At 35.2% G+C, this 12,923-nt stretch overlaps 1 protein-coding gene across 1 annotated transcript; it reads right to left on the bottom strand.

Moving 5' to 3' along the window:
- Positions 1-604: 604 nt before the first annotated feature.
- Positions 605-12,895, bottom strand: LOC122968961 (proteinase-activated receptor 2-like). Its single transcript, XM_044334507.1, has 4 exons — positions 12,886-12,895; positions 12,390-12,416; positions 11,744-11,767; positions 605-2,208 (listed from the first exon to the last, which is right to left on the bottom strand). The coding sequence occupies exons 1-4, from the start codon at positions 12,893-12,895 to the stop codon at positions 1,151-1,153; spliced, it is 1,119 nt and encodes a 372-aa protein (XP_044190442.1). The 3' UTR covers positions 605-1,150.
- Positions 12,896-12,923: the final 28 nt, after the last annotated feature.

The raw sequence follows: 12,923 nt of genomic DNA, 5'->3' as shown, positions 1-12,923 counted from the left end.
AGGGGTATGTATTTTGTGACCTAGGTTACTTGCCATAGTAGGGAAATTGTGGAGAGGGTTAAAAAGAAGAGGAGAAGAAGAGTTTTGTTGGGAGAAGTCAATTTTATTATTGGTTGCATATGCTAACATGTTGTGTGTAAACTGAGGACAGTGATAAATAAAGTTTCATAAAAGTTTACCTTCACCTCTCATGGTATTCTGTGCAGCAGTGTAACAGAAGAGGAGTGAACAAGAGCTGAGTGACAATCATTAACTGAAGTGAACAATTACGGTGTTAAAATGCCATTTCAAAAGAAAAGAAGAAAAAACAAAGAAGGGTGGATGATGTGTGTTTTCACAAAATGGCAACAAATTAATTGATATTTTTACAGTTGGACAAAGAAAGAGACATTTCTGACATTATGGCAGGCCCTGGGAGGTATGAAAAATCTTCTACACACAGAATAAATAATTGGGATGAAATTTTGTCTTTGAGAGGAATTTTGGATGAACACAACCCTGGATTGTGAGCAAAGGTTAAAATATCAGGATTATTTTGAAAAGGAGAAATACCTGGATTGATCTTTCCCATGTCGACCCATCCACAGAGTCAGGAAACCGCTAGTTAGACAATGACTTTTATTGACAAACTAAAATGTAGATATACAAGCAAAAATTATTACTTTAAAAAACACAGAAAAACTTTTATCCTACAGTATTAAACCTGCTAAATTTTGCCCATTTTAGGTTTGGGTCTCAATTCTGGCACATCAAACACTGACAGAAAATTCATCAAATTACAACATGGAATAAAAGATTAGACCCATTAAAACTGAATAAAGGCAATCATTCATATCCTGCTGAAATCAAGCAAACTGCATCAAGCAAACTGCATAAAACAAGTGTGTCGTAAAAGATATAAAGACAATTAAATGTATTAAAACAATATAAGCAGTCATTTAGACAGCTCAAAGCTCTGAAACAGGAGGTCATTGCCAAAGATGACTCCTAAATTTCCTATCTTCCTTCACAGTAGAATAAGAAAAAAAAGGTAACACTTTATTTTATTTTGATATACAAATAAAGAGACCTGTAAATTAAGTGTTAACAAAATCTCTATCTGAAGGGAGATAATGATCAGGCATAAAACAGCTTAATAATGATTAATCCACTAGCATTCAGTGCTCTGTGTGTTATCTGAGTTAGGCATAGTGTGTTGCTCTTGTGAGTTTTTCAGAGCCCTGAAGGAAACCTTCATCCTCTTCACTGTTCTCTCACTCCTGCAGAGGAACGTGTTCTTCACATGATCCCTGAAGTTCTTGGAGATAAAGTAATAAACAAAAGGGTCGATGCAGCTGTTGAGACTAGCCAGACACAGGGTGGTGATATAAAATCTGTACAGGTGGTTGTCAGCCCCGCCCAACAAGAGGATATAGTGTACCAGCAGCATGATGTTACTGGGGGTGAAGCACACTAAAAACATAACCAACACTGTGATCATCAAGACCACAGCCTTCCGTCGCTTCTTGGTGATGGCAGCATCTGTCATGCTGTTCCTGAGAGCTTTGAGCATGAGGATGTAGGATATGATACACACAATAGTGGGAACAACAAATCCCAGAGTTCCCATTGTCAGGAAGTAGCCAGCTGCTATTTTCACCTGACTTTCCCTGGTGACATCATGGCAGGTAAGGATTTTTGGATTGAAGTTTGTTATTCTGACCTGTTGGTCATACAGGTAGAGAGGGATGGTGATAAGCCAGACCACCACCCAGACTGTGACGGAGATGGCAACGGGTATGCGGTTGTCCCTGTGCTGCGCGGACAGTGGGTGGACCACTGCCCAATAACGCTGGACACTTATGCAGGTGATAAAGACGATGGAGCAGTACATGTTGCTGTAGAAAAATGCCACCAGCACTTTGCACAGCCCTTCTCCGTAGATCCAGTTGTTGCCGTTGAAGTGGTATGATATCTTTAGGGGGACCCAGATGACAAAGAGCAAGTCAGCCAGAGCCAGGTTTGCCATGTAGATTGACGACGGGCGCTTTTTCTTGGTCCTGAAGAGGAATACCCATATTGCCATGGCGTTGGTGGGCAGCCCCACAGCAAACACAATGATGTAGATGATTGGGAGGAAGATAGTTGTAAGATGACTGCTCAGGAATTCTTTGTCTTTGGATATGACTTCTACCCCATCTAGGCTCTTTATATCAGGGATGCTTCCACCTGTTGTGAAGTGACAATATGAAAACATGTGAAAAGCAGAAGTGTGCAGGTTTACATGAAGGAACAAACTATAATTTGACTACATCTGAAACTCAAATGTGAGTTGCACTCTGTTCCGATCAGCTGTGAGCATTTTGATCTGTTTCCTACTTGTAATAATAGTCCTCTGAGCTTGAGGCAGCAGCATTACAACAACATCCATTTTACATATAACTTTGTTTTATATTTTGATCAAAGTAATTCTTATCCAGCCTATAAAGGCAATCAAGACCAAAACATCAAACAAACAGGGCCTATATTCAACATATGTTAATGTAGAAGTATTTTTTGGCTGGATGAGCCACAGACCAGCCGTGTAACCGCGGTTATCTGTAAGTGAGTGAGTGTCTGAGTAATGAAGTTTCACCACTGGTTGGCCGGCAGAGTGATGAAGTTTCACCATTGGCCGTTGCTCTTTTAAAATGAATCAGCGTGAGATGATGGAAACAGAGAACAGCAGCGCGGCGCAGACTGACTGTGTTTCCTCTGTGGTGCGTTTGGATTTTATAACTGAACTAATACCAGGACGCAAACTTTTTATTTCTCTGATGTTTTCACATCACAAACTATGAACAACAGCAGTTAAATACGAGTCTTGAAGGTAAAACATGCAACTCATGGAGCTGTTATATCAGTTTACTATGGGGTGACTGCATTGCAGGTGCGCTTGATTTGACTGCAATTGTGGTAACTGGGCAGAGATGAGCTTCCTGAATTTGCACGCAAAACGCTGTCAAAATTTTCATTCATAATTTCCAGTGCAGCCTCCATGATCATCGACTGGGAAAGAGGCAGAAAAAAGGCACATAGAGTCATGACTGAGGTTGAATGCGTAGTTAAAGCGCCCCAAATAATAATCACTCTGACAAAACATTCAATGCAGAGTGAGAAATGAGAATCTGCAGAGTGAAACATATGAAACATCCCAAGATATGAGTGGAAAGTATTGTTCTTGCAACTGCATTTATACATTTTTCACTCAAACGTACCGTAACCATGTCATGTGATACGCTACTTCAGCACACTTTACCAGCAAATATTACTGGGACCACTACAGAAAATTGCAAATGAACATTTAATATCCAGGAATGCACATTACAGACACTACCACTGACTATGCCTGTATGCATGTATGTAGGATTGTCCTTCGCATAACTTGAGAACTGTTCATTGTACCTGGCAGGTGGAAAAATTTCAACAAAATTTCATATTATATGTTTCGTACATAAACAACTATATATATACACCCTAAAAGCCATACATGGATACCACATGCTAGTGTATATGGCAATAATTCAAAATAGTTCTGACCTGATTATCATGTAGTAATTTTTTCCTCCTATAGTTTGTTTGTGTGTAGTTGGTGAAGTTAGACATATTTATTTTTTTATTTTCTTTTTGGTGGTGAAACTACTGCAATTTCCCAGAACTTGGGTATCCAGGTTGGTGAAATTGAGAAAATAAACTTATGTCACTTTTTGTGCAAAGAGTACATCATTTCCATTCGAACTTTCTGATCATTTCATGTAAATTTTGAATAAGATCTTGACTTTGGTGCTGCTACAAACATGAATAGATCAGATAGTGAAAAATGAGTTTGAGGTAAAGAGAGGCTGAGGTTAAGGTATAGTACATGGTAAAGCACAGTTGATGGTAGAAGTAGACATTGTAAACATCAGAATTACAACTGAATGTTATATATTAGTAGAGTTTATTTGTATTCACTCACGTGGATGACCTTCTACTGGACTTACTGGACTTTGACCTAGAATAACAAAAGACAAAGGAATTTACATGCATGTAATAATGGATTGTATACTACTACTATGCAGAATAACATGTATATACACACATTACAAAAAAAAGGGATTTAGTTGGTTCTTTGATTTGTTTTATTAAAGCATCCATTTCCATCTAAACTGGCTGTAGCTTTGCAGCAATATCAGCGGAGGTGTAAGAGGTACAGGACAGGAGATTTGGTTCGCACCATATACATGAATACTACATGTTAGCGTATATGGCAACAATTCAATATAGTTCTGACCTGATTATCATGTAGTAATTTTTTCCTCCTATAATTTATTTGTGTGTAGTTGTAGTTAGACATACTTCTTTTTTTATTTTCTTTTAGGTGGTGAAACTACTGCAATTTCCCAGAACTTGGGTATCCAAATTAGTGAAACTGAGAAAACACACTTATGACACTTTTTGTGCAAAGAGTATATAATTTCCATTTGAATGCTTTGTTCATTTCTTCTAATTTTGAATAAGAAGTTGACTGTGGTGCTGCAACAAACATGAAGAAATGAGACAGTGAAAAGTGAGCTTGAGGTAAAAGGAGGCTGAGGTGAGGGTATAGTACATGGTAAAGCACGGCTGATAGTAGAAGTAGACATTGTAAACATCAGAATTACAACTGAATGTTATATATTAGGAGAATTTATTTGTAGTCACTCACCTGTTAGTGGTGTTGGACCAGTGCTCAGTGCTTCACTGTCTTGGGAGTTGCCATCCACCCTACTTGGGTGCTCTATACCACGGGCGCCTCCATCTGTTGTGAAGTGACAATATGAAAACATGTGAAAAGCAGAAGTATGCAGGTTTATATGTAGGAACAAACTATAATTTGACTACATCTGAAACTCAAATGTGAGTTGCACTCTGTTCCTTTCAGCTGTGAGCATTTTGATCTGTTTCCTACTTGTAATAATAGTTCTCTGAGCTTGAGTCAGCAACATTACAACAACATCCATTTTACATATAACTTTATCATATATTTTGATCAAAGTAATTCTCATCCAGCCTATAACTTGAGAACTGTTCATTCAATCTACTTCGTACCTGGCAGGTCTATTGCTGGGAATCAAGGAAGTGCAATGTCGATGTGTGAAGTTGTTTGAATGAGTGGTTCTTGAGAAATATATAAAAATACCCCATAAACAATGTTGATTTGCTTCTTCCACCCGTCGAGTCAACGAACGGAAAAACACACAGCGGTATCAGAGGCTTGTTATATTGATGAATGTACAAACAAGATGCACAAATAGCATAAGTAGGTTAGATGTTTTATAAAGTACACTTCAGACTGCCAGAAGTGTACATATTACACTAGACAGAGCAAATGAAGTCTCAGTTTACCAGCAATGGTAAAATTGTGACCTATTCAACTTTAATGAAAAGTTCTTTTGGCCTGCTTGTGAAAACTATATAATAATCTCACATTTCATTCCATAAAACCAGAAGCACCAAATAATCCCTTCCAGACAATATCATGCTCAAACTGCCTCCTTACTATCACTACCAGTAACCTACTTGTTCCTGTGAAGGAGAAAGCTGCATATATCAGCTCTTATGAAATGTGACTGTTCAAAATACTAACTTGAAAATAGATTTTGGGTTTAAATTCTCCACGCTACCTTTGTTTGATCGAGGGATTGCCAAAAGAAAAGCACATGTAGACATCATTACAACTAAATCCTGTGATCCTTGAACTTCATAATTCACATCATCCAAACTAAATATTCAAAACACATCAACATGATAAGAAATACTGATCGAGACTTTTTTTGGCCCAGCACAGGGAAGATGCAATGAGATATTCTATTGTTAATAATTCTACTCTAATTCTATTGCTATTGTTAATTGTATTGTTAATTCTTTCCTACAGTATATCTTGACAAAGAGGCTGGAAAGAGGATGAACAGAGCAAAACACCACATCAGTTCAAAAAAATCAGAAATCTGACTTTGTGCATAACTTGCTTTACAGGCACTTTAGACAAATTAGACATGAAGCAAAAACATGAACATGTTTCATTGTCATGAATGGATACAGAATGAAGCAATATTACTAAATATATATAACTAATATAACTACATAGAAAGTAAACATTATGTAGCTACTGTACCCTCACTGGGACCATCCCATCATATGAACTTTAATTAACTGGTTAAAATAAGACAGAGAGAAATTGGGAAACTTCCAAGAAATGAATTAAGATTAAAAAAGATGTTCGTTTCATCTAATTTTGAATAAGATATTGACTTTGGTGCTGTAACAAACATGAAGAGATGAGACAGTGGAAAGTGAGCTTGAGGTAAAGGGAGGCTGAGGTGAGGGTATAGTACATGATAAAGCACAGCTGATGGTAGAAGTAGACATTGTAAACATCAGAATTATTACTGAATGTTATATATAAGGAGAATTTATTTTCAGTCACTCACATGGTTCACGTGGTGGACCTGGAATAACAAATGACAAAGAGATTTACACACATGTAATAAAGTGCATACTACTACTGTGTAGAATTACATAAATGTACACACAGGGATTTTATAGGTTATTTTTTTTATTAAAGCATCCATTTTCATCTGAACTGGCTGTAGCTTTGTGGCAATATCAGCAGAGGTGTGGGAGGTACAGGACAGAGGATGTGGTTCGCGCCAAATAAACAAGCATAATGTATGTTTTTTTCCCTCTATTTTTCCATTTGAATCAATACAGAATAAAGTAATGTAACTAAATATAATGAGCAGAAACATTATGTACTGTAGCCTCACTGGGATCATCCCATAATTTGAACTTTAATTAACTGGTTAAAATAGGACAGAAAGAAATTGGGAAAATTCAAAGAAGCTCTACATTAATGCAAATTAGTTGCATAAATGTAGAGCTTAAATAATGAATAATATTTGGCAAGAGGCTGATTGTGGTGGGAGAAGTTTGAGTTCCATACTACTTAGCAAACTTTTTTTTTTTAAACAAAATTGAATTTCACATTTTTCATATAAAAATAACTCTATATATGCATCCTAAAAGCCATCCGTGAATACCAATAATAATAGATAGAATAATAGAATAAAAATAGAATAACAACTGAATGTTATATATTAGGAGAATTTATTGTCAGTCACTCACCTGGTGTAATTAGTGGAGGTCGACCTGGAATAACAAAAGACAAAGAACTTTACACACATGTAATAAAGGGATGTATACTACTACTATGCAGAATAACATAAATATTCACACATTACAAACAGAGATTCAGTAGCTTCTTTGTTTTGTTTTATTAAAGCATCCATTTCCATCTAAACTGGCCTTAGCTTTGTGGCAATATCAGCAGAGGTGTGGGAGGTACAGGACAGAGGATGTGGTTCGCGCCAAATGAACAAGCATACTGTATGTTTTTTTCCCTCTATTTTTCCATTTGAATCAATACAGAATAAAGCAATGTAACTAAATATAATGAGCAGAAACATTATGTACTGTAGCCTCACTTGGATCATCCCATAATTTGAACTTTAATTAACTGGTTAAAGTAGGACAGAAAGAAATTGGGAAAATTCCAAGAAATAAATTAAGATTATAAAAGATCAGTTTCTTTTCTTTGCACTATGTGAACATCACACTACTTCATCCATTGGCACTAAATGTTACAAATGAATGAAAATAGTTATTGCAAATTAGTTGGACAAATTTTTTCTGTATTTCACAGTCACTCACTTAGTAGATCTGGTGATTAGACAAATCAGACATGAAGCAAAAACATGAACATGCTTCATTGTCATGAATGGACACAGAATGAAGCAATATTACTAAATATATATAACTAATATAACTACATAAAAAGGAAACATTACCCTCACTGGGACCATCCCATCATATGAACTTTAATCAACTGGTTAAAATAGGACATAAAGAAATTAGAAAAATCCCAAGAAATAGATTAATATTAAAAAAGATCAGTTTCAAGTTAGAGAAATTGAGAAAACCCACTAATGTCACTTTTTGTGCAAAGAGTACATCATTTCCAGCTGACTTCTACCCACTTTTTCTCACTTTACCAATTATGCGTGGAGATCCATTGCTCAGTACTTTTTTGGCTCGGGAGTTGACATGCACCCTATCTCGGGTTTCTTTACCACGGATACCTCCAACTGTTGAGAAGTGACAATATGAAAACATGTGAAAAGCAGAAGTATGCAGGTTTATATGCAGGAACAAACTATAATTTGACTACATCTGAAACTCAAATGTGAGTTGCACTCTGTTCCTTTCAGCTGTGAGCATTTTGATCTGTTTCCTACTTGTAATAATAGTCCTCTGAGCTTGAGTCAGCAACATTACAACAACATCCATTTTACATATAACTTTATCATATATTTTGATCAAAGTAATTCTCATCCAGCCTATAACTTGAGAACTGTTCATTCAATCTACTTCGTACCTGGCAGGTGGATTGCTGGGAATCAAAGAAGTGCAATGTTGATGTGTGAAGTCGTTTGGATAAGTGGTTCTTTAGAGATATATAAAAATACCCCATAAACAATGTTGATTTGCTTCTTCCGCCCGTCGAGTCAACAAACTTTTCCGTTCGTTGACTCGATGGGCCGAAGAAGCACAGAGGTATATATTAGGAGAATTTATTTGCATTCACTCACGTCCTGGAAGTGCTGGAACTGGAGCTGGAATAACAAAAGACAAAAGGATTTACACACATGTAATTAAGTGTATACTACTACTGTGTAGAATTACATAAATATACACACAGGGATTTTGTAAGTTATTTTTTTTAATTAAAGCATCCATTTTCATCTGAACTGGCTGTAGCTTTGTGGCAATATCAGCAGAGGTGTGGGAGGCATAGGACAGAGGATGTGGTTCGCGCCAAATAAACTAGCATAATGTATGTTTTTTCCCTCTATTTTTCCATTTGAATTAATACAGAATAAAGTAATGTAACTAAATATAATGAGCAGAAACACTATGTACTGTAGCCTCACTGGGATCATCCCATAATTTGAACTTTAATTGACTGGTTAAAGTAGGACAGAAAGATTTTGGGAAAATTCCACAAAATAAATTAAGATTATAAAAGATCAGTTTCTGTTCTTTGCACTATATGAACATCACACTGCTTCATGCATTGGCACTAAATGTAACGAGTGAATGAAAATAGTTATTGCAAATTAGTTGGACAAATGTAGGGCTTAAATAGTGAATAATATTTGGACAGAGGTTGATTGTGGTGGGAAAGGTTTGAGTTTCATACTGCTTAGAAAACATTTTCTTTTCATACAAAATTGCACATTACATGTTTCTTGTATAAAATAACTATATATATACACCCTAAAAGGCAGATGTGAATACCACATGTTAGCATATATGGCAATAATTCAATATAGTTCTGATCTGTTTATCACGTAGTATTTTTTTCCTCTTATACTTCATTCATGTGCAGTTGGTGGAGTTAGACTTTTTTTTTTTTTTTTTTTAATTTATTTGGTGTAAGTACTTTTACAATTTCCCAGAACTTGGGTATCCAGATTAGTGAAATTGAGAAAATAAACTTATGCCACTTTTTGTGCAAAGAGTACATCATTTCCATTTGAATTTTCTGATCATTTCATGTAAATTTGGATAAGATGTTGGCTTTGGTGCTGCTAGGAACATAAATATATCAGACAGTGGAAAGTTAATTTGAGGTAAAGGGAGGCTGAGGTGAAGGTATAGTACATGGTAAAGCACAGCTGATGGTAGAAGTAGACATTGTAAACATCAGAATTATAACTGAACATTATATATTAGGAGAATTTATTTGCAGTCACTTACCATCTTCATTTTCACCTGGAATAACAAAAGAGAAAGAAATTTACACATATGTAATAAAGGGGTGTATACTACTACAATGCAGAATAACATGTATATACACACATTACAAACAGGGACTTTGCACGTTCTTTGTTTTGTTTTATCAAAGCATCCATTTCCATCTAAACTGGTTGTAGCTTTGTGACAATATCAGCAGAGGTGTAAAAGGTAGAGGACAGGAGATGTGGTTCACACCAATTAAACAAGCATAGTGTATGTTTTTTTACCTCTACTTTTCCATTTGAATGAATACAGAATCAAACAATACAACTAAATATAATGAACAGAAACATTATGTACTGTATCCTCACTGGGATCATCCCATGATTTGAACTTTAAGAATATCCCAAGAAATAAATTAAAATTAAAAGTTTCAAGTTATTGAAATTGAGAAAACACACTTATGTCACTTTTTGTGCAAAGAGTACATCATTTCCATTTGAATTCTGTGTTAATTTCATCTAATTTTGGATAAGATGTTGGCTTTGGTGCTGCTAGGAACATAAATATATCAGACAGTGGAAAGTGAATTTGAGGTAAAGAGAGGCTGAGGTGAAGGTACAGTACATGGTAAAGCACAGCTGATGGTAGAAGTAGACATTGTAAACATTAGAATTACAACTGAATGTTATATATTAGGAGAATTTATTTTCAGTCACTCACCTGATCCATATACATGAACTTCAACTAGAAAACCAAAGACAAAGAAATTTACACACATGTAATAAAGGGGTGTATACTACTACAATACAGAATAACATGTATATACACACATTACAAACAGGAATTTAGTAGGTTCTTTGATTTGTTTTATTGAAGCATCCATTTCCATCTAAACTGGCTGTAGCTTTGCAGCAATATCAGCGGACGTGTAAGAGGTACAGGACAGGAGATGTGGTTCACACCAAATAAAAAAGCACAGTGTAGATTTTTTTACCTCTACTTTTCCATTTGAATGAATACGGAATAAAACAATACAACTAAATATAATGAACAGAAACATTATGTACTGTATCCTTACTGGGATCATCCCCTAATTTGAACTTTAATTATCTGGTTAAAGAAAGACAGAAATAAATTGGGAAAATTCCAAGAAATAAATTACGATGATAAAAGATCAGTTTCTTTTCTTTGCACTATATAAACATCACACTACTTTATGCATTGGCACTGAATCTTACAAGTGAATGAAAATAGTTATTGCAAATTAGTTGCATAAATGTAGGGCTTAAATAGTGAATAATATTTGGTTGATTGTGGTGGGAGAGGTTTGAGTTTCATTCTGCTCAGAAAACATTTTCTTTTCATACAAAATTGCACATTACATGTTTCATATATAAAATGACAATAAATATACACCCTAAAAGGCAGATGTTAATACCATGTTAGTGTGTACTATGGCAATAATTCAATATAATTCTGATCTGTTTATCACGTAGTATTTTTTTCCTCCTATAATTTATTTGTGTGCAGTTGGTGGAGTTAGACATGTTTTTTTTTTTTCTTTTTTTCTTTTTTTGGTGTTAGAACTTCTACAATATCCCAGAACTTGGGTATCCAGGTTGGTGAAATTGAGAAAATAAACTTATGCCACCTTTTGTGCAAAGAGTACATCAGTGTCATTTGAATTTTGTTTTCATTTTATGTGAATTTGGATAATATGTTGGCTTTGGTGCTTCTACGAACATGAAGAGATCAGACAGTGAAAAGTGAGCTCAAGGTAAAGAGAGGCTGAGGTGAAATATAGTACATGGTAAAGCACAGCTGATGGTAGAAGTAGACATTGTAAACATTAGAATTACAACTGAATGTTATATATAAAGAGAATTTATTTTCAGTCACTCACTTGGTGGAAATGGTGGAGGTGTACCTGGAATAACAAAAGAGATTTACACACATGTAATAAAGGAGTGTATACTACTACTATGCAGAATAACATAAATATACACACATTACAAACAGGGATTTAGTAGGTTCTTTGTTTTGTTTTATTAAAGCATCCATTTCCATCTAAACTGGTTGTAGCTTTGCAGCAATATCAGCGGAGGTGTAAGAGGTAAAGGACAGAGGATGTGGTTCACGCCAAATAAAAAAGCACAGTGTAGGTTTTTTTCCCCACAATTTTTCCACTAAAATGAATACAGATTGAAGCAATATAACTAAATGTAAACTACTGCAATTTTCCAGAACTCGGGTATCCAAATTAGTGAAATTGAGAAAACACACTTATGCCACTTTTTGTGCAAAGAGTATATAATTTCCAGTTGAATTCTGTGTTCATTTCATCTAATTTTGGATAAGATGTTGGCTTTGGTGCTGCTACGAACATGAAGAGATCAGACAGTGGAAAGTGAGTTTGAGGTAAAGGGAGGCTGAGGTGAAGGTATATATAGTACATGGTAAAGCACAGCTGATGTTAGAAGTAGATATAGTAAACATTAGAATTACAGCTGAATGTTATATATTAGGAGAATTTATTTTTAGTCACTCACGTGGATGACCGTCTCCTGAACCTTGATCTAGAATAACAAAAGACAAAGAAATTTACACACATGTAATAAAGGAGTGTATACTACTACTATGTAGAATTACATAAATATACACACATTACAAACAGGGACTTTGCAGGTTCTTTGTTTTATTTTATTGAAGCATCCATTTCCATCTAAACTGGTTGTAGCTTTGCAGCAATATCAGCAGAGGTGTAAGAGGTACAGGACAGGAGATGTGATTTACACCAAATAAACAAGCATACTGTACGTTTTTTTTAACTTTACTTTTCCATTTGAATGAATACAGAATAAAACAATATAATTAAATATAATGAGCAGAAACATTATGTACTGTATCCTCACTGGGATCATCCCATAATCTGAACTTTAAATAACTGGTTAAAGCAGGACAGAAAGAAATTGGCAAAATTCCAAGAAATAAATTAAGATAAAAAAAAAAGATCAGTTTCTTTTCTTTGCACTATATGAACATCACACTGCTTCATGCTTTGGCACTGAATGTTACAAATGAAT

Source organism: Thunnus albacares, chromosome 18, assembly GCF_914725855.1.
Source record: "Thunnus albacares chromosome 18, fThuAlb1.1, whole genome shotgun sequence".
NCBI classification, from domain to species: Eukaryota; Metazoa; Chordata; class Actinopteri; order Scombriformes; family Scombridae; genus Thunnus; species Thunnus albacares.
The sequence above is the reverse complement of the archived record's forward strand: the minus strand, read 5'-3'. Positions and strand labels throughout refer to the sequence as shown.

Bases quoted from the DNA above. Each gene is read 5' to 3' on its own strand.
- LOC122968961 (XM_044334507.1), bottom strand. The intron at 11,768-12,389 runs GTGAGTGACTAA...TTGTTATTCCAG, and splicing joins TTCAGGAGACGGTCATCCAC to GTACACCTCCACCATTTCCA. The intron at 2,209-11,743 runs GTGAGTGACTGA...ACTTCACAACAG, and splicing joins ACCTCCACCATTTCCACCAA to GTGGAAGCATCCCTGATATA.